The following is a 23,475-nucleotide window of genomic DNA, read 5'->3' as shown; positions in this document are numbered from 1 at the left end:
AAACGAGTTTTTGGAAAAGTTGTCGCCCTGTAGCGTTTTGGAAATTTTGCGGTCTGTGTTAAAAACAGAAAGTAAAATTGCAACTATGTGGCAGCACCGGCTTTAATCAATCTGTTTGGTAACACAAATGTACCTATTTATCAAATAAAAATTGTAAATTAGGTTTTAAAAAGTATTTTTATTCTCTGATATTGCAGAGTGTAGCAACAGAACGGCATTAAACAATAAAACATTTAAATAATGTGGTATTTCTGTCTGCAGCATATATAGACGCAGGTGAAATCGGAGAGGAAATGCGACGTTCACTATATATGTAAGATTGACAACACCTTATATTAATATGATTAAAGTGGAAAACACGGTGTTCAAGTGTATTTATGACCAAGTTGTTCTACATAATTGTATCACAAGTTAAAAATATTATTTAGGGGTCAAGAAAAATAACACAATAAACGCAAATATTCAGTGCTAAATGTATTGTAGGCGTGAATCGCAAGTACTCCGATCGTCTTACATACAAATTTACATGCACATATGTGGAATGGGTGCAAGCACCTTTAAAATCTGTTTTTTTTTTTTGTATCTAGCTTAATGAATTAGGGTTATGCTTTGCGATGTCGAAATTTCATAGGAATGTATGCACAAATGCCGGATTCATTGGCATAAATTAAAAGTGTGACAATATGATTTGCCCAACACGTTCAAAATAATTTCTAAATTATGGTAATTAGATATCACTCATTTCAATAGTAAATATATGTTGTGTGAGAAAACTCCTATGCGCGAGCTTGAAAATATTGTTTTAATTATTGAAAGTAATCGGTCTATATTTATTTAGGAACTGACTTTGTTTCCGCATTAGGAAAGTATTTTCAGATTACTTACAGAAAGTTACGGCTGTCCATTTGAAATATAGAAGTGCACGGGTGCATCCGAATAATAAGATAGCTAATCCGGAATTATGTGTTTACACAAATTTTAGATTAATATTATGATTCTTCAAAAATTAGATGATTCTTTAGAAATTAGACTAACAATATTTGAAGCCTCATTTACAAGATTACTTGCATAAAATTGTAATTTTTTACTATCAGTTTCTAATTATTTCTGTTTCTACATATGGTATTCCTCCTAAAAAGTATTTTTAGTTCCTAATTGAAATGTTTTCTTGTTTATCATTTATTTTAGAATGGATAAATATCGTATGGTATCTACATAGAACACCAACCACGCAGTGAATTTTCTATATACACTAATGTCGAAATCACAATCTTCGAGCGGTTTTGCGACTCAACTCGCGCCTTCGTTGCAAAATGAAGGTAACGTATTTTATATTTTGTTTAAATACTAACTTGAAAAAATATTAAGCACATTCACATTTCAACGTAGGGCAAATGGATGAGTTGGTCCTGCATTTACATATGCCCAACAAAGGCATGCGGCCTATTAATGTCAACGAGGCAAATGATACTGTGTTGCACGTTATTGAGCGTGCTGTGGGTAGTTTAATACCAGGCCATATGCCGAATCCACATTTTTACGCTCTAAGGTTAAATAATGTTGTAACAAAAGAAATATTATGGATGACGAGGTCAACGGGGATGAATCAAGTTATAAGATACATATGGTACCCGATTTGTCCAAATCTCGAGTGTTCCAATTATGATAACGCAAAAGTCAAAAGTAGCAATAGAAATTCGGTAAATAGTGTTTGGCGAGCTGAGCTACGGATACGTTACATTCCAAATAGTTTGGCGGAGTTTTATGAGGAAGACAAAACAAGTTGCTTATATTATTTTGATCAAGTAAGTGTTATTATGTATGATATGCACCTGAATAAATAAATTAAATTATTGCTTTTTATTTTAGGCAAAGCAAGATTATGTTTTATCCGATCCCACAATCGATGTCGATACGGCGATACAGTTATGTTGTTTGGGAATACGGCATTATTTTAAAAATACAATTATCAAAGCGCCTGATAAAAAACATCATATTGACTATGTTGAGAAGGAAATTGGTTTGAATTCTTTTCTTCCAAAATCTGTGATAAGTTCAGTAAAGCCAAAGAATTTAAAAAAATTAATTCAAGCTGGATACAAGAAGGTGTACAATTTAACGGACATTGAATACATAACCAAGTAAGAAAAAAACGCTACCAACGTTAATGAAATAAGAAATCATTTATTACCAACATGATATTTTATTTTTGATCGAAAGTCTTTGCACAACTTCGTAAATATTTATATGACATTTGTACATAATTAAAAATAAAAATCAGCTAATCAAACTGATCAACTAATCAAACTTTGCAAAACTTCGTAAATATTTATATGATATTTGTACATAATTAAAAATAAAAATCAGCTAATCAAACTGATTTACTATAAATACTACTTTTTCAATATATTTATTTATATACCCTTTTATTTCCTCTTTAGATTTTTTGATATTTTACAAACATGTAAAATTAATGGGTACGAAAAGTTTTCAGTAACATTAAGCTCAGCATGGAATATATCTGGCATATTATATATCGGCCCACAAATCGGTATTGGCTATCAACTTTTGTTTCAGTCTCATAAATATTTAATATTTTTGTTTCCAGGCATTTCTTACCAAACTCATCCACAAGCAGACCTGACTAGCGTCGCAACATTCAAAGACATTATAAAAATCGTAACACTTGCTATACCCAGGGATAATGTAAGCAACCAATCTAAGAAACCATTTGCAAACTCGGCAAATGCAGAGGAAAAATACAATCCATGCAAATGTTGGGAAGTGAAGACTCAACTTAGAATAACAACAAGAAGCAATGATGAAGACTTAGTAATAACTTGTGATGGTATAAATGTACGTTTTTGCTGGATCAGTTTTAATTATAAGTTTTTTTGTAATTTAATTTCACTAACATACTCTCTCTGAAGACGGCTGAAAGCATTGCAGATCTTATTGATGGATATTGTTGCTTAATTCATGGCAGTAGTTATGTTTCTATTTGGGAACGAAACGATGTTAATACTTTAAACAGTTTAAATAATGGTTTAAAGGCATCCACCTCGGCTTTAAAGGAAAAACAAAATAACGGTATAAGCAAAGCAAAGAAAAATATCGAAGATTCAACGGATGGTGGTGCAACAACACAACCCTGCGCAAAACCAAAGCCGACATTAACTGAAGATTATGCTGAAATAGGCTTAATCGATGATGAGGGAGACTACTCAACGCCAACTGGTATGTTAATAGAGGATATATTTCAAAAATATGTTCATTAAATTAATTAAATAAATTATTTACTTATTAAATCAAACATCGATTAAGCTCGAAATTATGAATTAGAAAGATCTCAGATAAATCTCAATGAAAAAATTGGCGTTGGACAATTTGGTGATGTTCATATAGGCACGTACTTTCCGAAGGCTAAGAAAAATACCAAACTCAATGCATTGGGCAATATCGAAATGAAGTCATCTGTAATTCAAGTGGCAGTTAAAACGTGCAAAGCCAGCGATGATCCACAAAAAATGGAACAATTTCTAGAGGAAGCATGTATGTCACAAATCATATAAAAAACATAAGCAAATCCTAACTTAACCGAGCAAATTTGTGTTTACTATTGCAGATATTATGCAAAAATTCGACCATCCGCATATAATACGGCTGATTGGTATATGTAGTGAGACGCCTATCTGGATTGTTATGGAGCTAGCGCGTCACGGAGAGCTCAGGGCATATTTGAAGGCCAACAGCAAGAAGTATGTATTTGAAATATTTTCTAACACTCATCATTTAGGATTTCACAATGTATAAGTATTCAATAACGGTTTGAACTCATGATTCAATAATAAATTAATTGTTGTTTTATGGCTTGAACTAGAGTATTGAAATCAGGCGTAAATACTAGTGTTGTTTTTTATGATTTATTCTTTTTAATGAATTTTGGCAAGGCGAATTTATTAAAGGTGGTGGCACTAGACCAACAATAATGTTTTGTACGTTTGATTGCCACGGCAAAGTATTTAAAAAGTAGAAAGCAAAAAATTAACCGCCTTGTTTTATTTTGTGCTGACAGCCACATGGACACAGAGAAAGAAAAAAAAAAACAACAAATCAGCTGATTTACCAACACCACCTTTAATAGATTCGCCTTGAATTTTGATAACGTATTCGTCATTCGAGTTTTGTTCCTATTTCCGCCCGAAAATTTTTGGGAAGTGCCTCTTGAGTGACAGTCCTTGGCCAGATATAAGCAAGAGCCGTACTGTTAGCGAAAACTCAATTTAGTAGTACTTTTTTTTTGTTGCAATTTAATAATTTTTATTTAATTTAATTTTTATAATTTTCTTCGTTTCCATTTTGTGTTTATTTTTTGCCCTTCTTTCCCTTTTCTCCTTTGGCTTTCTTTTCTTTAGCAGCCTTCTTTTTCTGTTTTGCTTCCTCTGGAAAAATACAAATAAAAATTTTAGACACATGTCCGAAATGGACAGTGTCCAGCTCAGAATTGTTTTATGGAAATCAGTGTAAGTTCATTGACAAGGATTCTCAAATCTCCTAGCGTTTGCAAAAACAAAATGTTAGAACATACTAATGTTTATGCTTTTCAGTTAAACTAAATTTATACTCAGTTTGAGATTGAGAATTCACCAGTTAAACTAGCACTAAAAGCTGGGTCTAAAAGTGTATACTAGCGATTATTTAGATTTGGAATTCACTACACTGATCTGGTGTCTTCCTCTTCACTGTCCCAGCTGTCTAATTAGACTATTGTATTAAGACCCGAAAAGTTAGTCTTCCATCAGGCTACTTCTATTCAAAACTCACTAAGTCTTCTACAGGCACAAAAAAAAAACACTTGAGTAATCTATTAAGTGAAATTGTTCGCTTACGTATCATAACAAATGAATGTCTACCTTTTATTATGGCTTGCATTTCCTTGTATTCCTTAAGATTCATTGGCAATGGAGCGCATCTGAATCCAGCAGGGAAATATTTTTCCAGCTTAATGAATCGATTACCAACTGAATATAATAACGGCAAACAGGCACCTTCATTTAAGCGTGTCTTTAACCATTTATCAAAATATAAATCTGCCAATAGAATATATTCCTTTTTTGCGCCTTCAAGGTCGCGCCAATAAGAGATTGTCGTAGTAGGAGATAAATCTTTATATCTCCATTTTTTATTGGGCCACCGACAATATCTATCCCATCCATCACTGAACTCAACATAAAAGTCGACATCCGCGGTCGGGTAGTAACGCATGATATTTAATTGTATTTATTTCTGTTTACTTTATCTTCTTTTTTTCTTATATTTAAAGGCTTAAGCGTGGCACTTTGCTTCTTTACTGCTACCAGCTATCCACAGCTTTAAGTTATTTGGAATCTAAGAAGTTCGTACACAGAGATATTGCGGCACGGAATGTGCTTGTCAGTTCACCAACTTGTATCAAGGTAAAGTCTAAAATCGCGTTTGATACATGAATTTTGATAATGAAAGTCTTGTATTTTTGTAATTTAAAAATTGTTTCTTATTTTTATTTTTTTGTCCTCGTGTGATTAAATTTTTTTCCATACTATACAAAGCTTGCTGATTTCGGTCTTTCTCGTTGGGTGTCGGATCAATCGTACTACCATTCAAGCATGTGCATTTTGCCAATAAAGTGGATGGCGCCAGAGTCCATCAACTTTCGAAGATTCACAAACGCAAGCGATGTCTGGATGTTTGGTATTGTGGACACAGTATTTTGGTCAGCATGTGTTTCTAAATAATTTTTTCTACGTCATAGGTGTTTGTGCGTGGGAAATACTTATGTTGGGTGTTAAGCCATTTCAAGGTATCAAAAATAGCGATGTAATTACTAAATTGGAAAATGGCGAACGATTGCCGCTACCGAAAGATTGCCCGCCACGATTGTATTCGTTAATGTCACAATGCTGGGCGCATGAACCATCGAAAAGGCCAACATTCCAGAGAATTAAGGAAACGCTTTAGTAAGTTTAAATCCCTGTATGCCTGTACATACATATATGCATCTGAATGCATCACTCTCCATACAAAAAAAACCGGTGCTGTTTTTCCTTCGGAATTATAAAATTTATTATATTTTAAGACTACCGCCAAAATATTTCGGAAAATTATTATTTAACGATTTGAAAGTATCTCAAAAAATCGAGTTTATTACAAATACAATTAGATATTAAAAATATTTTTCCCAAAAAATCACCTCGGCTGATAGACGCGTTTAAGCTTAAACGGTCGGCATAAAAATATTTAAAAATTGTATCGACAGAATCGAAATAATGATATTTTCCAAAAAAGGGTCAGCAAGTAACTTTGCTGAATTATTAAAATTTTCGCAGTATACAACAGACTAAGAAAGGAGCTCTATGGGGTCCAAATATAGATTTTCATCACTGAAAATCTTTTTTTAATTAGTAAAAACGCATATACATACACACACAAATGCTTTCTCTCGACATTTTCCTGTTTTTTAATTTGCCGTTTTTCCCCCGAAACGGGAGTATTTAAATAAAACTCAACCTAATAAACCTTTTTTACAGTGAAATTTTAGTGGATGAAAAAATTAGCGATTCAGAGACAATGCGACGCGAAAATCGACGAGTCGCGGCCATGTCATGGAGTGGCTGTGAAGGTGACGTACCACCAGTTAAACCAACCCGAACTCCCTTCGAAGGAGGTACTATTGCAATATTTATTTTTAAATAGATTCCAAACTTTTACTGATAAAATTTTTTTTTGTTTTTCAGATTCTGCGCTGCAGTCATCAATTGTGAGCGAAAAGAATCAGTTAAGTCCACAAACGTATATTATTGCACAAAATCCCGAAGTTTTGGCCAGGTTAATGATGGAAAACGAGAATCGCAGCATCAATCCAGCAGCTTACACAACACCAGCTTCGGTATTTAATACATTAGCTGTAGAAATAGATGAAACTAAATCAACTAAAGTCCCAAATAGTACAGATATGCCATTGAAAATGACTAAACTACCAGCTTCCGAATTGTTAAAATTGGATCCGATTGTAAATGAGCAAAATTTTTCGCCGTTAACGCGTTCAGCTGGTGCACAGCCACTGGGCGCATCATTTAATCAAACAATAATGGGCAGCGAATCAGAAACTTTGCCCCATACCATACAATGTAGTTGTTTAGATAAATGTAATCATTCCTCGAAATGCACTTTTCTTAATGCTATAGATCCTACAACTGCAGCATGCTTGCACAATATGTGTCCCGAAAATCCAAATAGTTTTCGTACAGTTGCTTCTAATATGCCCTGCCAGAAGCCCCAAATTCCAAATAATTTTGTTTTATATAATCCACAAGCGAATATTTACGATTTTCAACGCATACGAACAGATCCAAAGATTACAAAATCTGAGTTATTACGAAGATGCAATCCTCATTCCTATGGCAGTTTAGAAAGAAATCAAGATAATTTCATAATTGACACAGTAAAACCAATGCAATCCAAGGGTGGTAGCCTGGAACGTAATCAATCAATTTCTATTTCAAATAATTTTATGCGCGATTGGGTTCAACGTAGTAGTAGTTTAGAAAGAGCGACACCATTAGACACATTTCATTCTCAAACGGCAAAGGCAAATTTATCAAATAGCTTGGAACGAAATATTTCATATCGCACATATCGTAATCAAATGAAAAGTTCAATGGAAACGGAACCATTACAAGAAGAAATTTATGATTTTGGTGGCAGCAACGTGAAATCGTGTGCTTCAAGTTCTCTCAACCGCAATCGCACTTTTGATATGATTCCACGTAGTATGTTGCCACAACGTGATTTGATCGGGAGTTGTAAATCTCAGCCCATCGTCGAACAATTTGATCCGAAAGTCTCACCCAACTCTACATACACGCCAATGGCGCCTGGTAGCAAGGCTTTCACATCTAGCTATGATATAGGCAAGGACTTTAATACAATGCCCAAGCAGTGCCCCTATTCACTTAACGAGAATTGCGAATTAAAAGCAACCAAATATACAGATAATGTTCATTTAGCGCAGCAAATAGCAGGTACAAGCCTGGATGGCGGTCACACTGCTGAGTGTCAACTAGGCGCACAGGTTTGAGATTGCCCTAATAAACGCAATTTATTTGGTTTTCGTTTTATATCCTTTTTAATTCAAAGTATTTGAAATGATTTCGTTGTGTGTTTAGTTTTGTTGGTTATAGTATTGCATATGTACAAGTTTTCTATAATTCAGTTTTTATTAGATAGTACCCAGTAGTATTCATAAAAATATCTGTGGCTTGTCAATTTTTTATTTAATTTTTGAAAAACAATTCATGTAATGATCGCGCCGCATATGCAGCGTTATTTAAATTTTATTTACTTCACAAATTTTGCAAACAAAATCTTCATTTCGTTTATAAATACAATCTTCTTCTTCTTGATTGGTGCGATAACTGTTTAAGCGATTTTCGCCGAGTTTTACAAAGGCGGTCGGTGCCAGCTGGACACACCAAATGAAACGAAGTTCTTCTTTACCTGATCTTTCCAACGCAAAGGAGCTCTTCCACTTCCTCTGCTACGACTAGCAGGCTCCAGCTTTAAGAACTGGGTCGTTTGTATTCATTTGGACGACATGACTTAGCTAGCGGAGCGGTGGGATCCTTATTCATCAACGTGCAAAGGTCCAAAAATCTCGCACAAAATCTTTCTCTTGAACACTCGAAGGGCTGCTTTATCGGACGTTGTTATTCTCCACACTTCTATAAATATAATAGGATGAGCATTAAGAGAGACTCATAAAGAGTGCCTACTTAGTTCAAAGTAACACTTGTTGGCAAGAGTGAATTTCAAAGCCGACATTATTACCGCTGTTAATGCCGCTTCTTAAATAAACAAAGTCTCGTAACACTTCAAAATTATAACTGTCAACAGTGGCGTGTGTGTCGATGCGCGAGTACGCTGCCGAGTGCTTGGTTGATGGCAGGAAGCGAAATAAATCAGTGTCAGTCCTTGAAGTTGTCAAGCGTGATTTATACGCCATGGGGGGGAAGCACTCATAGAAGCGGTCTTTGATTCTCTTTCGTCGGGGCGTGGGCGCAAATAAGTGAGATGTTGAAGGATACCGTTTTGGTGTGGATTATAGTGAGAAGCTCGTCCACCAGAGCTGAAGCAGGTGTAGGCTTTAAAGGACGTAGGCTTTAAATCTTAATCATCATGAAACATTTTTCTTAGTGTACGATGATATGCACCTGCTGCGGGGGACAATCATCTTATCACTTATGCTTTATCCCCACGCCAAGGCGAAAAACATTGATGTTGGTGAAAAAGTGCTGAGTTAGTTTAAATTTTCACAGATTCGTGTCTGAGTCATTCCACAGAGAGTGAAGTCAATGGCCTACAGTAATAAAGCTTACATTTTTTAGGGCCACATTATTTTTTTCATATTTAATTTGTTTGCTAGCACAAACTACAATATATTTATATACATAAGTCTCTTTAATGTTTATGTTTATTTATTTTTTTGCTGTTGCTAATTTACGTGTTTTTTTATAAATACCTACATATGTATGTACAGTTTTAATGATTATTACCTTGGAAATCCGTTTTTAGAAAAAACGCCTAAGTCTTGCAACATCAAATTCGGACTTAAATGCTTTGGGCTATTTTAATTCCAATCATGGGCCATCAAGTTTACCAGAGTGTTCACCAAGTATTAGTAATTCCCTAGGAGCTTCACGTCCCCACACCCCAGACTCCAAGCTTGACGCACTGAAGAATAGCACATCCTCAATAGAAAATTGTAACGATACACCAAGTGATTCAAGGCCAAATAATGATGTACCATCATCGAAATTAACTGGTAGTAGCGGCAACAAGCCACGTATGACAATCGATCGCAGCAACGACGAAGTCTACATAGCCACCACAAATGTGGTTAAGGCAATAATGACACTTTCGCAAGATGTAGAAAAGTCAAATGCCAATAACTATTTGCATTTAGTAAGGAATGTTGGAATTGAACTGCGTACGTTACTGGCATCCGTGGATAGGCTGTCACAGGTTTTCCCAACGCAAGCGCATAGGTAAATTCTAATTTTCTTTTTTTCCATGAGGACGGATTATAAAATGTGTGTGGTTTCAGAGAGGTTGAAATGGCACATAAGGTGCTATCGAAGGACATGCAGGATTTGGTGGCAACAATGCGACTCGCACAACAATACAGTGACACCACACTTGATAGTGAATATAGACGGTGAGTAAAATATATGAAATTTTAGGCGTGCCATTAACGTCTTCATAATTACATTACATTACATACATACGTACATATGTATGCTTGCAAAAGTTTTCGATTAAATCTGTACCTTCTCTTTCCTATGGCAGCAATATGCTGTCTTCAGCGCATATACTAGCCATGGATGCGAAAAACTTATTTGACGTAGTGGATTCCATTCGCAGGCGGCACGGCATCTTTTCACCACCATCTGCGCCATTACAGGAACGCGCTCGTTCCAATCCACTATCTTCATCTGTGGGCGATTCTACGGATTTTGTGGCGAAGACAACCAGTCATGCAAACGTACTGAATGAAGAGACAACTGTAACTCTAACCGAAGATGGTTATCAAGTAATGTCCAACAGTAAATTTCAAAATTTCAACAATTTAGTAGCCGAAAAAGACAAACTTGATGTGGAACTGACACAGCAACAATCAAACATGGGGAATCTGCATTTGACAACCCAAGTAAATAACGACGGAGTTGTGAGAAGGTCCAACCTCGCATTTGAGCATATTATGCATAATACGAATGAACAACTACAAATTGTAGAACATACAGATAGTTCTGAATTCGATCATTTATATTCGAACACTAATATTGCTTCACAAAAAAGGTGCAACTAATTTACATATGTATGTGTTTAACGCTAGCAGAATAAATATTTATAGTCAAAAAAGTACTTTACATACTCGTACATACATATATGTAATCCCTACATATGATTAACATATGTATGTGCAAAGAAAAAAAAACACAAAAAAACAATTTATACAATATTTATAATTTTTTAACGAAAGAAAAAAATGTTATTATTTTCACTTACTTACTAGTTTCAAAGCGAAGACAGTCTTGAATAAGAGAAAAATTATAACATTGCATTTTTGAATACAAAGGCATTGAATAATTTATAATTTATATGTATTTAAGAACCTATATATATATTTTGTTTTCCACTAAAGAAATTTTCATTAACGAGTTGTCATAGGACTGCATATTTATTCATTAACAATTTGCTGTGACTACGGAATTTCAATTAAAAATTAATAATGTTAATGTTTCTTTTGTTTTTATAAATTTATTAAAAAAAAATATTTTAATTGGACGTTTTCATTTCGTTCTTTAATTAAATTTAACACAAAACTCAATGTTGGTAAACAATTGCATTTTTAACCGCTTTTAATCATAACAAATTTTGTTTTGTTTCATTGGATTTTTTAATTTTGTTTAGACTTAGTTCCTTAACACAAATAGGCTCGGATATATTATTTTTAAGATGTAGCAAATATTACAGATTAGCTCTTAAAGACAAAATCGTACCTCTTTTATATCGATGGAATTTAGAAAGTAATGCCATCAGGGCAGAATTGACGTTTTCAAATAGAAAACAAATGTTCGCATAAGAGCGACTCGACACCGGATAGTTGGGGGCAGTTATGTTATATTCGGTCAAGAGTTTTATCACAGATTCATCGCCTTGCGCGTGTACTACTACGTGACATTTGTTGTTAGCCCCGAAATATGTAGCTTGGAGCACGTTTAACATGCTTATCGGTTGGTGCCTTTGAATGGCTTTTCTAATAATAAAAAAATTCTAAGAAAAATCTATCGCCATTAAGAGGTGCCCTACAATTTTAGAGCCCTCCATTTAAAAAGTTAATACCTACAACCAATCTTGCAGGCAGAAGAAAGTGTTAGCCTACTAAAAATCTCCCTTTATGGTTCTTAATTTCTATCTAGCGATTGTAGACTCAACTGCTTTGTTTACTTATAACAAAAAAAAAAAATTAAAGCGCAAGAGACCAATTCGATTTATCCTTATCAACGTTATCAACGCATATACAATGAATGTGGTGAACAACGGAACGTCATTAACTGCATGACGCATCGCTAATCGACCGACTTCAGAATTAAATTAAAAGAAATCGTAGAGATTTTTATTTTTCCACAAGAGCATTTAAACGTTTTTCCGTCCCTAAAAAGCTGAATCTATAAGTACATACATGTGTATATGAGGAATGTTATATAATTTGTGTTCACTTTTCTCCAATTTTTTGTATCTACACAGGTTCATTAATTGCGATTCCAAATAAAAAAGCTCTGCAGTAAACAAATTAAAAATATTACCTGAATATCTATTAGCTTAATTTTTATTAAATTAAAACCTCAGTTTTCAATATTATTGAATGATGCTTTCGTATAAAATTGTATTTGAATTTTCAACACTATTATTCATATTTTTAAACGACTTAAGCAGTTCTAAAGCTGGAATAAAACATAATAATGATAATAACAAACATGAGTTCGAGCTGATTCCAAATGTATTATAATAAGTAAATAAAATATGAAAGTCGTAACAATATATGGTAATTACTTGAAATATGGTTTGGTAAAACTGGGAGTTATTTATTCCACATAAAAGTAAATTCATATATATATATATATGCGTACATTCGATTTTTCGGGAGTTTCATTTTACTTCAAAAATAGGAATTGGCGCACATTACATCGTTTTTTAATAATTTTTACATGTCTTGTATTTTCAATTATTTCTTAAAAAATGTTAACACTTTTCTACCTACGTCTAGAGGTGAGTTACTAAAGGCAACATCTGTTTCATGTACGGTTATTCACCTAATGTGTAAATGCTTCTTTAATCTGCAGTGGCTCCGGGATATCTCTCAAGCAGCATGGCGACACCTTGACCACCAGCGGCGCAAGCAGCCACGACACCCAGTTGACCATCTTCACGTACCAAACGATTTGCTGTGTGCATGCATAGTCGCACACCGGTAGCCGCAAATGGATGGCCAATAGATAACGAGCCACCCCAGTTATTCCATTTACTCATATCTGGTGAGCCGAATTTCTCACTAAGTCCCATATAGTTTTTGCAGAACCAATCGGAATCTAATGCTTTCAGATTCGCCAGAATTTGACCTGCAAAAGCTTCGTGGATTTCCCATGTATCAATATCTTTCAGAGTAAGACCAGTCTGTTTTAAAAGTTTCGGGATACCATAGGCAGGACTTAAAAGCAATTGGTCAACTGGATCTTGTGATATATACAAGAAATCCCGTAAGTACGCTTTAGGACGAAGACCTAACTTTTTCGCAGTCTCTTCTTTCATAATTACGCAAGCAGATGCACCATCGGTCTGTATATTAAGAACTATTATTCAAATACAGTCGCGGTTAGAATGTAGAGAAATAATACCAAAAATGAAGCGTTGGCTGCTGTGATGGTTCCATATGGCTTAACGAATGCAGGCTTCAGTTTAGCTAAATTTTCCGGCGTGGAAACACGAATTCCGTTGTCCTTTTCAATGAATTTTGTGCTGCCAGGCACTGGAAATAGTTTTAATAAGTTGCGGGGATTGTCATATACTTACTTATTACATATTATATAAAATCTCAGCTTAGAAATAATGCAATGGAGCATAGAAAATTTCAAATTTATAAAATTACCTTTAACAGGAACTATGTCAGTGAAATACCCTTTGTCCTGTGCTTGTTTTGCTAAAGTATGTGAACGCACGGCGTAATCGTCTTGCTCTTTTCGAGATACCTTAAAAGCTGCCGACAAACGATCCGCAGAATGGCCCATAGTTTCTCCAGAAGAAAATTCAGCTACAGCTGGCAACTGTATTGAGAGGAATAAAAGTATATGTAAATTTACTGCTGCTCAATTTTTACTGATGTATTCGATTATTTGGTTGTTAGGTGTTTGACCAAGCTCCTGCTCCTACTTAGGGTGTAAGTAGGTAAATATTTTTCGATTTAGATTTTAATAACAACAACTATTATGAAGGAAACTTACTTCGGGAATAAGGAAATTCGGACGCAAAGTTGAAAGCAAAGCCAATTTTTGTACTGGCGTTTTTGCCTTGTTAGCTCTCAACAGTAGACTACGCATTTTACGCGAATGCCGAATAGGAACGTCGGACATAAATTCGACACCACCGGCAACGATTACATCGTATGTGTTTGTGGCCAAAAGTCCGATACCAGTGGTCATAGCCTGCAAATATAGGTCAATTAATTTAAGTGCACATTTTGAACTGCTTTAATTACATACCACATTCGAACTAATACAGGCCATTGTGACTGTATGTGCAGGGGTTTTGTTGCTAAAACCAGCACTTAATGCCGCTTCACGAGCTATATTTGAAGTTTTCACTTCCTGTATCACTGTACCATAAACGATGTAATCAATAACATCTTTGCTCAGATTTGTTTTGTCCAGCAGGCTTCTGTAATGTTAAAAAGTACACTTGGGTAATTAGTTTTATATTCTCGGCCGAAGGAACGGTATTTAATTCAATAACTTACATCAAAGCATGGCGTGCTAACTCATATGACATTAGCTTCGAGTAGTCGGTGAACGATTGTAAGAAAGGTGTTCGAACGCCATCAACCAAAACAATGTTTTGTTCAAATTTCCTCTTAAAAGATTTGGTATTTTCTTTGTGCAATGTACTTGAAGTGGATACCTTTCGATCATATGCTGGAATAATTTAAATTTTTCAAAAACGTAGAAACGTATATATATTTAAGCAAACTCTTTATTTTAATGTGTTATTAATTCAAATATTAAGAAACATAACGGAGAAAAAAAAGTTGATTATATAATTCGGAGAGTAAGTGGTGTACATGCTTTGAAAAAGGCGTGGGAGGTAGAGGAGGGTAAAGGTAGTAAAGAAGGTAGAGGATTGTATCACCATCCTAAAACTGAAAGCAGCACCTCCCGGAGACTTATAATTGTTAAGTAATTTGTTGTTGAAGTTGTAATTTATCGAAAAGTTAGTGCTGCCAGACACCTGAAGAGAACAAAGTCCTTTCAATTTTACAGAGGCGTTGGCTAGAAGTATGTTTGTAAATCCGTACTATGTTTACTTAGGCAAAAAATCGAATTGAGGACTACATATAGTAAAATTGCTCAAGCCATTTTAAAGACAAATAATTGCAAAACCATTATTCCGAAATGTAGGGAGTTATAAAGGATGTTCAGGAACTCCCCCTATCGTCTCATTAAAGAAATCATTATAGTTTGCCTACAATTTCTCATGGGGCATTACACTAAAGCCAACCTTATAGTTCGTATTTAAATATTTATATTCCCTAGCGTATTCTACAAATACACACAACTAGATATTGTTTTTTTTTAGGTAATTAGTGCAACAGGTTCCAATAATTTTTTTTCTACCGGCGAAAAAGTAACTAATAAGGTAACGAAATACAAATTACCAAATATATGCGATTAATATGCAAGTGAAAAACACTTTGATTATAAGAAAATCTTCATAAATGTATGAGAAATGAACTTTGCACCACTTGACTTGGGCAAGCGTCATAGATTTACAAATAAACATACATACATATGTCCAAAATAAAGGCCTTGTCCCATTTGGATTCTACTTACCAAGCCTCGGCGAGGACGTTGTTAAGCCCAAAGTAAAAATATTGGATACAACTCTTCCATGTCTTAAGGGTGTGAGTAACGAAGACTGCATTTTCAATAAAAAAATGTATGTATAAAAAATCTCAAAAACTAGAAATTAAAAAATATTTATGTGGTGTGGCCGAATGAGAATATACTAAAGTAGCAGAAAATATTGCTAGCTAAATTTAAATGAAACTCAGCATTTATGAAAACACAGGGCGACATAATGTTTAAACTTTGACTGGCCCATAAGCTTTGGCCAATTGATAAAAAAGTAGTCCGGATTAAAAGGTACGAGGTGAATAAAAATTGTCGAACCGTTTTTATTTGTTAAACTCTTTTTTTGCATCAAAGAAACTGTAAAAAATTCCCACAGAAAAAATTTGAGAATTGGTACAGCAGAAATATAAAGTTTTCTCATTATAGAACTTTTCTACTGGTTTGCTCAAGCCCATGGAAAAGGAAACAGAAAAATGTTACTAAATACCAGTTTCTCAGAGCTAGATTAGATTGAAAACTGGTGCTAACAGACCATTTAAAAGTAGAATTAACCTTATTTACTACTCTTTGTGTGTGTAAACATATGCGTATTTATTTATGAAGGGTATAAGAAAATATTTTATGAAGGATATAAGAAATATGTATTTCTTAGGGTCAGTTTTTCAATGCAAGTTAAACTCTACTTTCAAGCTATGCTAATAAAGTGAACAGCACATTGGCGGCATTGTTAGTCAGATTTGTTAAAATTTCTGCAGCCATTAGATAACCACAAAAATTTTTGTGATTAAAGGACAGTTAGTGGTCATATTGCCTTTTTGACTGATTATTTTATTTTTTATTTAATACACAAACGCCAATCGGCAATATACAACTTGGTAACAATTAATGAAAAGAGAAAAAATGAATTTTGAGGGGAAAGATTTAATCAAATTAATTGGGTATTTGTAACAATTAATTGTTTCAAAAAATTTTTTCGAAATGTTGTTTGACCTAGGGGTATGGTAATAGACGTGATTTAATACCTGGTACGAAGGTATTGAGTGATCCGCTGTAAAAGTCCACCTCGTTGTGCAGAGAGTTGACGATCCTAGCTATTCGGTTATGTGGGCCGTTAAAAACACAGTTTTTAGTTGTCCTTGTGGTTTTTAGCAGGCGATTGCGTCTCAGTGGAAGTCCAACAGGTACGAATTCAAAGCAACTATTGATATCTGAGGCAATTTGATTATGTGAAGAAAGTGTTCGGAAACTATATGCAACATTCACATCTATATTCTACATCGGTTTTTGATACTAATGGACATCTATTGAATTCTATATATATTTTTTGGTGCATCAATTTTTAGGCATTCATTCCAGTGGATATATATTCACCATAGTTGAAATAGTACTGAAAATTTGGTTTTAACTGCTACACTCCTTTTTCCTGTAGTGACATCTTGGACAGTAGCAGCATCTGAGTGACCCTGTTATGTTAGTAATACCTGGTATATAGTAAGGTTATTAACATTCTACGAATTCTATACGAAAATATAATTAGCGGATTCGATCTCAAGACAAAATTTGTCATCTTAGAGATATTATTTACACATAGCAAAAATTAGCGATGGAGGAACAACGAAGCGACAAAATCTATGGTGGATGTGAAGGCCCTGATGCCATGTATGTAAAGCTTATTTCATCGGATGGGCAGGAATTTATAGTGAAACGGGAACACGCTCTGACCTCTGGCACCATAAAGGCAATGCTTTCGGGTCCTGGACAATTTGCAGAAAACGAAGCAAATGAAGTTCATTTCAGAGAAATCCCGTAAGTAAAAATAACAAAATTGATATATAAGGGTGACTATGCATAACAACTGTGGCTAATAATAAGTGTTTTTTAATGAGTAAGTTCTTTTCGGGAACTGATAATGGCTCAATATTCGTATATCGCCCTGGCAATGTGTAAAAGTTATAATTTGGTTTAGTTTTTTTGTTCAAACTAGCGACATACGTAAGTTGGAACTAAAAAACCAATATACATATCTACCTATTTATATACCAATGACAAGTAGGACTAGTATCAATAAATCGCGTTCTTGCTTTTAATAGCTCACAAAAGATGAAATTATCAAAAGTAATTGGGAGACGGTACCTCTTGTACGTTGTCAAAATGATTTCATTGTTAAACTCGTATTCTTGAACATTTCACAACCGGCAAATATTGAACACGAATTAACATTTTTTAACCCTTGACTTAATACCTGGACCGGCATTTTACTTAAACAGCTTTGGGCAATTTAATGCACTGCTCTGCACAAATAAACTTAAATTTAAATAATTTAAATGAAGAATTCAAAAGTTATTTGAAATAATTTTATTTTGTAATATCTTATTAACTAACTTAATTTTATTCCTACGTTTCAGATCTCATGTTCTTCAGAAGGTATGCATGTACTTCACATATAAAGTTCGTTACACCAATAGTTCTACTGAAATTCCTGAATTTCCGATTGCACCTGAAATCGCGTTGGAGTTGTTAATGGCGGCAAATTTCTTAGATTGTTGAATAATAAATTGAATAAACATTTTTTAGTTGAATCATTATAAATACTGGTTACTATTTCTAATTAACTTCTATGTGTGGAAGGAAATGGAGAAATATAATTTGTCTGAAAAGAAAAATTTCGTTTAAATACATGTTTGAAGTTGTGGGTAATTACCAATAAAACCACAAGATTAATCTACCCCTTGACATGTGGCAGATTAGCTGCGAAGTTGACAAGCAGCTGTCAAGACTGTTTTGAAAGGTTTTTCTTTATTGAAATTGCTTTGATGGAATATTTGGGTTTGTTTAATTATTATTCACGATATGAAGAAAAGACAAGGGTGAAGGAATAACTAATTTAATTGCGTATCTGGCTGCTAGTAATAAACAGTTGGAGGAAATCTGTAAACGACGTTTACTGAGGTTGCAAAAAATTATGGCAGCAACACGCATGCGAAATTCGATATTACATTTTATAATAAGTAATAAGAGGCCTAAGCGTTTATGGATACACGTTTTTTCTGTATATGAATGCATAATTAATAAAAATTTTATTAGAATTATGTCTACAACCCTCTTTTCTTTGCCGGCGCCCATTTTATTTAGTTTTTACTCTGACGTTTTTCTTTACAAGCGTAAAAATAATGATCTATTACACAGAAAACAAAGGGTTGTATGTCAAAAAGTATTGTTATTATCTAGGATTATTTTATAATCTCAGATTTTGGGAGAGAAATTTTGTATGGGAAATCGCGCTTTTTAATTACGGATTGAGAGTAAAGCACGAAAAAGTAGATCATCTACTTATATGTAACGTATTATAACTGTGCATGGCGTACTAAAGTGTCTGAATTTATTAAATTATTGGGATAAATTCTTTTATTCTGATTGGATGCATTGTATTATACCACTCTTTAAATTGATATGGAAAAAATGTTTCACTACAAATAATTATTAATTAAAATCTTTTAGATAAATATATGTACTATAATTAATTTAAACCTATCCCTTCTTGCATTACTGATTCAAAGTAGCCATACTTGAAAAATCTACACAATGGTAACAGAATTCTAAACACTTCACTCACCTTGTACCTAGGTTGAAATTGATGCGCTTGCAAATTTGTGATTCTGGTTTGTTTGGATTTGTCCGGTGCGCCTTCTAGCTGGTGAAATGAATATTATTAATTTAGCTGAAACTCCAACTAAAGCAGACATATTCCACACTTATGACGCAGATAGTAAACTCGGAGCTCTTATTATTGATAACGGCAAGAACAGACTTGTATATAAAGGTCATGGTAAATTTGTTAATGACGATCATCTTCAGGTTCCTTTAAGTGTAGGGCTGGTTGGAGTACCAGCTCGCATCCGTTACTAGAATTTCGTAACTTCATTTTAAAACCAAGAAGGGATAGAAGGAAAGAGGTAGCAGAACCTATTGCAAACAAACACACACAAATTGGCAATGCCATAACTAATATTGAGTCTGTGCGGTTAAATCTTAAAACTCAGGTAATTTATAAATATACTTTGTTTGCCTGCTAATTTAGTTAATTTTAATGTTTGTGATTTTCACAGTTTGACCGGAATGTTGTTACACACTTCCATAACCAGGAGCAGATATTTGACTATATATTTGCTCATTTGGGTGTTAACAGCGAGGAAAACTTCTCACATCCAGTTCTATTGACTGAAGCTCTTGGTAATCCAAATTACTTCCGCCAACGTAAGTTTCTTGTATTAAATTTAATAAAAATGACGAATAACTTTTACTTTACTCCCACATCATTTTCTTTTATATTTTAGAAATGAATGAGTTGCTTTTCGAGTGCTATGGTATTCCTTCTGTTTGTTATGGGATTGATTCACTCTTCAGTTGGAAGAGGAATGACATAGGGGCTAATACGCTAATTTTATCGTTTGGATACAACACCATACATGTAATACCAGTCTTAAATGGAATTATAAGGATAGAGAATGTCCGTCGTATAAATTTAGGCGGATATCATATTATTCATTACCTTCATCGTCTTATGCAAATGAAATATCCTATGCATATAAATTCAATAACGATAAGTAGAATTGAAACGTTATTGCATTGTCACAGTAGTATAGCTTTGGATTATCTGCAAGAGTTGAGACAATGGTCTGATATGGACTACTACACGGATAATGTAAAAAAGATTCAATTGGCATTCGTGCTGCCCAGTGCTCAAAATACTCCGCAGAATCTGGATCAAAAAATTGAAAAACGCAAGGAATTAACGCGTCGTCTCAATGAAATAAATGCCCGCCGAGCTAAAAACAAACAATTGGACATGGAGAATCAATTACGATTTATGTCTAATGTTAGAGATCTCTACGAACTTGGAGAAATGGAGGAATTCGAAACTGCACTAAAACAAAATAATATAGAAAATTTAGCTATGCTGGATGTAAGTGAACCTTGCAAATGTTTCTTAAGAAGAATATACATTTTTTTTTACAGAAGACAATAGCTTCTCTACGCGGACGACTCCTTCAAATGGAATCAGCTACACAAGACACTTCAGTAACTGGCAACCGAGTGCAAAAAGAAAAACCATCCAATTCGAAAAAACCACCTTCAGATGTACCTGTTGAAAAATGGTTAGCTGAAATAAATTATAAACGAGATGATATCCTAAGACGGAAAGAACTTCGTAAGGCGCGCCGACAAGAAGCCGCAAAACGTCATACCGCAGCAGCACAAGAACGGATGCGAATTATTTCGTTACTTGCGCACAATGATAAAGGCATCGATAACTTTGGTGTTAACGACAACGACTGGGACGTTTATAAATCTATAAACAAGGATAATGAAAGCGACAGTGATAGTGATAATGACAAACTTTTAGAATGTGAAAACATTCTTCGACAATATGATCCGTCCTTCAAACAATGTACGATACAAAGTTGCGATGTTGCCGAAAACTATCAAGTGAGTATATTTGTGATGACTTGACTTTTAGTATACATTCGATTTCACAAAATATTTACCCTGACACAACTATAACATAAACATTATAGCCAAAAGTTGTAAAAAGCAATTATTCAGGCAACAAACTTCCATTGATTGCATGAAAACCTATAATTCCTTTACAAGACTCCATTTAAGGCTTTTTCAACCTCTTAATTGTACCTAACTAGTAACTTCTAACAACGAATTTTTGCTAATTTAAAATAATATATGGTATACGAGTTACATAAATATTTTTCTAGCCAATGGCTTTTTAGTCCGTTTCGTAAAGCTCCTTCTTTCGCAGTTTGCTTTGCAAAATATCGTTCTCGTTGTAGCTAATATGAAGAGGTGGTATAAGTGCTGAAGCCACCATACGGCTTTCTGCGTTTAAGAAATTAAATGTTGCACACGCCTAAAGGTAAATGTATACAAAAGTTAATTATAAAGTGCTACTCGTATTAGATATTTGCATTTTTGGTTTCACCTGCTCCGTACGAAGTATTTCAACATTGATTTTATGTTTTTTCATAAATTCAATTATTACTTTGGAAAGGGCATGTGTAACGGGCTGATCTCCAATGCCGATAATAAGTATATCAATTTTTGGTTCAAGCGTGCAAAAAAAAGCTAAGCTATCTTCGTTGATATCCTCATAAGAAGAAACATTCCACGAAAGAACAGAACTGAAAATAATGAGAATTATGTATTTGATACATTGTGATTGCTTTTTATTACCGTGGAAATATCGCCATTGGACCCATTATTACCATGTCATTATTTAGACGAAATCCGAATTGACTGAATCCGGTTATCATGAGACCGTGATCCTGTTCAGTATTAAATATTGAGACCTTCGTTTTGCCGTCAGCGTCATAGGCAGCTTTTACATATTGACGTGAAGCAGAGGTAATAATATTTTTGTTTATTCTGCGTAGTCCGCCGAAAGCAAATTGCAAAACTTTAGCCATCTTTTACAACATTAATACACGTTACATGCGTTACGTCTTGTTATGTATTTTGATGGATTTTGTTTATAGTAGCAAATTTCCTCTTTCCTTCCAAAACAGAAAAATGAAAACACTACAGGGTGAATCAAGACATTTTTCAATAATATAATGCTAAAGTGTTTTTATTAAATTTTAAACAGATAAAAGATAAGTGTTATGTAATTGCATTGTTTATCAAACTATTCCACATAAAAGTACACATTCAAAATTATAATACATCCTTAACAATTTTCGCAGTCAAAAATTATTAGATCTATTTAATAATTTTTACTAATGTCCTTTTATCTATTTTTAGCTACATTTTAGTGTTGAGTCTATTCGAGCACCTGAAGTGATTTTCCAACCAAGCCTAATAGGATGCTCTGAAATGGGACTAGCTGAATTGATTGATTTTGTACTCAAGCTATTTCCGGCAGATGAGCAGCAGCGATTGGTTAATAATATATTACTAACAGGTGGATGTTCGCAGTTCACAGGTAGTACAACTTTTAATTATGAGTATCTGATGCGAATCTAAATGTATTTATTTAAAGGCTTAAAAGAACGGCTCTCGAAAGAGCTTCGAGAAATGCGTCCCTTTCAAACCCCATTTCAAATATTTTCTGCACAGTCGCCTGAACTGGATTCTTGGTTTGGTGCAAAAGATTTTGCAAATTCTAATGATTTTACTGAATCGTTGAGCTCTAAAAAGGATTACGAAGAGAAAGGTTATGATTACTTGAAGGAGCATTTATACAGTAATCGATATTATGCCAATATGTAAAAGAGTTCATTTTCTTTCGAATAAATCAAAATTTATATGTTAATTTATTTTTTATTTAGTAACAGCTTAAAATTATCCATAGGGACAATAGTGTGTATGTAGTTACTTGTTACGATATTTAAAATTATCACACAAGTATTTGGGGAGAGTGCTGCTCTTAATATTTAAAATATTGTTTGACGTTTATTCTTCTTCTTAGCATTACAATCCTTGCTTCATTCATAACCTTTCGCCACCCATCTCTACTTCCTTACAACGCTGCACGTTCAGCTTCGCAAGGTCATCTTCGGGCCATCTATCTCTGGGGCGCCCTCTTCTTCGTTTGACATTTCACCATTTTAAATTATTCAGCATTGACGAGCTGCTAATGTCATATCGGGCGATATGATATTTTCCATTTTTTAGTTTTTCAATTTGTGTGCCAATAGATCTGTAAACTGATATTTTATATTCCCTACTTAAAAATCTTGTTCACGGT

The 23,475-nt window shown here is 34.1% G+C and overlaps 6 protein-coding genes across 7 annotated transcripts; 3 read left to right on the top strand and 3 right to left on the bottom strand.

The window, feature by feature from the left end:
* Window positions 1-78: 78 nt before the first annotated feature.
* LOC128865789 (focal adhesion kinase 1) lies at window positions 79-11,300 on the top strand. 2 transcript variants are annotated; one of them, XM_054106136.1, is made up of 18 exons: window positions 79-129; window positions 198-313; window positions 1,189-1,319; window positions 1,390-1,805; window positions 1,870-2,141; window positions 2,442-2,551; window positions 2,609-2,856; window positions 2,931-3,237; window positions 3,325-3,552; window positions 3,626-3,758; window positions 5,324-5,456; window positions 5,589-5,730; window positions 5,792-5,996; window positions 6,567-6,703; window positions 6,774-8,110; window positions 9,610-10,082; window positions 10,142-10,252; window positions 10,384-11,300. In XM_054106136.1, the coding sequence occupies exons 3-18, from the start codon at window positions 1,256-1,258 to the stop codon at window positions 10,901-10,903; spliced, it is 4,836 nt and encodes a 1,611-aa protein (XP_053962111.1). In that variant the 5' UTR covers window positions 79-129; window positions 198-313; window positions 1,189-1,255; the 3' UTR covers window positions 10,904-11,300. The 2 variants fall into 2 exon arrangements, with proteins under 2 accessions (XP_053962111.1, XP_053962112.1); XM_054106137.1 differs by lacking the exon at window positions 79-129 and having other exon boundaries at window positions 139-313; window positions 6,774-6,925.
* LOC128865793 (uncharacterized) lies at window positions 3,910-5,316 on the bottom strand. The gene is made up of 2 exons (XM_054106143.1): window positions 4,914-5,316; window positions 3,910-4,442 (listed from the first exon to the last, which is right to left on the bottom strand). The coding sequence occupies exons 1-2, from the start codon at window positions 5,263-5,265 to the stop codon at window positions 4,366-4,368; spliced, it is 429 nt and encodes a 142-aa protein (XP_053962118.1). The 5' UTR covers window positions 5,266-5,316; the 3' UTR covers window positions 3,910-4,365.
* A 1,105-nt stretch (window positions 11,301-12,405) lies between the features above and the next one.
* Window positions 12,406-15,896, bottom strand: LOC128865790 (trifunctional enzyme subunit beta, mitochondrial). The gene is made up of 7 exons (XM_054106138.1): window positions 15,699-15,896; window positions 14,609-14,783; window positions 14,355-14,529; window positions 14,097-14,297; window positions 13,745-13,919; window positions 13,494-13,624; window positions 12,406-13,434 (listed from the first exon to the last, which is right to left on the bottom strand). The coding sequence occupies exons 1-7, from the start codon at window positions 15,787-15,789 to the stop codon at window positions 12,931-12,933; spliced, it is 1,452 nt and encodes a 483-aa protein (XP_053962113.1). The 5' UTR covers window positions 15,790-15,896; the 3' UTR covers window positions 12,406-12,930.
* Window positions 15,897-17,176: 1,280 nt separating this feature from the next.
* Window positions 17,177-18,308, top strand: LOC128866287 (elongin-C). The gene is made up of 2 exons (XM_054106889.1): window positions 17,177-17,525; window positions 18,125-18,308. Exons 1-2 carry the CDS (start codon window positions 17,323-17,325, stop codon window positions 18,264-18,266), a joined length of 345 nt encoding a protein of 114 aa, XP_053962864.1. The 5' UTR covers window positions 17,177-17,322; the 3' UTR covers window positions 18,267-18,308.
* Window positions 18,309-19,342: 1,034 nt separating this feature from the next.
* Window positions 19,343-23,040, top strand: LOC128866649 (actin-related protein 5). The gene is made up of 7 exons (XM_054107544.1): window positions 19,343-19,515; window positions 19,575-19,759; window positions 19,826-19,973; window positions 20,054-20,682; window positions 20,736-21,206; window positions 22,530-22,710; window positions 22,768-23,040. Exons 1-7 carry the CDS (start codon window positions 19,419-19,421, stop codon window positions 22,995-22,997), a joined length of 1,941 nt encoding a protein of 646 aa, XP_053963519.1. The 5' UTR covers window positions 19,343-19,418; the 3' UTR covers window positions 22,998-23,040.
* Window positions 21,182-22,269, bottom strand: LOC128866650 (NADH dehydrogenase [ubiquinone] 1 alpha subcomplex assembly factor 3). Its single transcript, XM_054107546.1, has 3 exons — window positions 21,963-22,269; window positions 21,712-21,910; window positions 21,182-21,639 (listed from the first exon to the last, which is right to left on the bottom strand). The coding sequence occupies exons 1-3, from the start codon at window positions 22,193-22,195 to the stop codon at window positions 21,499-21,501; spliced, it is 573 nt and encodes a 190-aa protein (XP_053963521.1). The 5' UTR covers window positions 22,196-22,269; the 3' UTR covers window positions 21,182-21,498.
* Window positions 23,041-23,475: the final 435 nt, after the last annotated feature.

This window comes from Anastrepha ludens, chromosome 6 (genome assembly GCF_028408465.1).
Source record: "Anastrepha ludens isolate Willacy chromosome 6, idAnaLude1.1, whole genome shotgun sequence".
Lineage (NCBI taxonomy): Eukaryota > Metazoa > Arthropoda > Insecta > Diptera > Tephritidae > Anastrepha > Anastrepha ludens.
The sequence above is the reverse complement of the archived record's forward strand: the minus strand, read 5'-3'. Positions and strand labels throughout refer to the sequence as shown.

Coding starts and splice junctions, on each gene's coding strand:
- LOC128865789 (XM_054106136.1), top strand. CDS start 1,256: ATGTCGAAATCACAATCTTCGAGCGGTTTTGCGACTCAACTCGCGCCT. Junction 3,238..3,324: donor AGACTACTCAACGCCAACTG/GTATGTTAATAG, acceptor ACATCGATTAAG/CTCGAAATTATGAATTAGAA. Junction 6,704..6,773: donor CCGAACTCCCTTCGAAGGAG/GTACTATTGCAA, acceptor TTTGTTTTTCAG/ATTCTGCGCTGCAGTCATCA.
- LOC128865793 (XM_054106143.1), bottom strand. CDS start 5,265: ATGCGTTACTACCCGACCGCGGATGTCGACTTTTATGTTGAGTTCAGT. Junction 4,443..4,913: donor AATGCAAGCCATAATAAAAG/GTAGACATTCAT, acceptor GTATTTTTCCAG/AGGAAGCAAAACAGAAAAAG.
- LOC128865790 (XM_054106138.1), bottom strand. CDS start 15,789: ATGCAGTCTTCGTTACTCACACCCTTAAGACATGGAAGAGTTGTATCC. Junction 13,920..14,096: donor CGAATTTCCTTATTCCCGAA/GTAAGTTTCCTT, acceptor CTCTCAATACAG/TTGCCAGCTGTAGCTGAATT. Junction 13,625..13,744: donor TGACATAGTTCCTGTTAAAG/GTAATTTTATAA, acceptor AACTATTTCCAG/TGCCTGGCAGCACAAAATTC.
- LOC128866287 (XM_054106889.1), top strand. CDS start 17,323: ATGGAGGAACAACGAAGCGACAAAATCTATGGTGGATGTGAAGGCCCT. Junction 17,526..18,124: donor GTTCATTTCAGAGAAATCCC/GTAAGTAAAAAT, acceptor CCTACGTTTCAG/ATCTCATGTTCTTCAGAAGG.
- LOC128866649 (XM_054107544.1), top strand. CDS start 19,419: ATGAATATTATTAATTTAGCTGAAACTCCAACTAAAGCAGACATATTC. Junction 19,760..19,825: donor GGTTAAATCTTAAAACTCAG/GTAATTTATAAA, acceptor TGATTTTCACAG/TTTGACCGGAATGTTGTTAC. Junction 22,711..22,767: donor TGGATGTTCGCAGTTCACAG/GTAGTACAACTT, acceptor ATTTATTTAAAG/GCTTAAAAGAACGGCTCTCG.
- LOC128866650 (XM_054107546.1), bottom strand. CDS start 22,195: ATGGCTAAAGTTTTGCAATTTGCTTTCGGCGGACTACGCAGAATAAAC. Junction 21,911..21,962: donor CCAATGGCGATATTTCCACG/GTAATAAAAAGC, acceptor CATTATTTTCAG/TTCTGTTCTTTCGTGGAATG. Junction 21,640..21,711: donor AAATACTTCGTACGGAGCAG/GTGAAACCAAAA, acceptor ATTTACCTTTAG/GCGTGTGCAACATTTAATTT.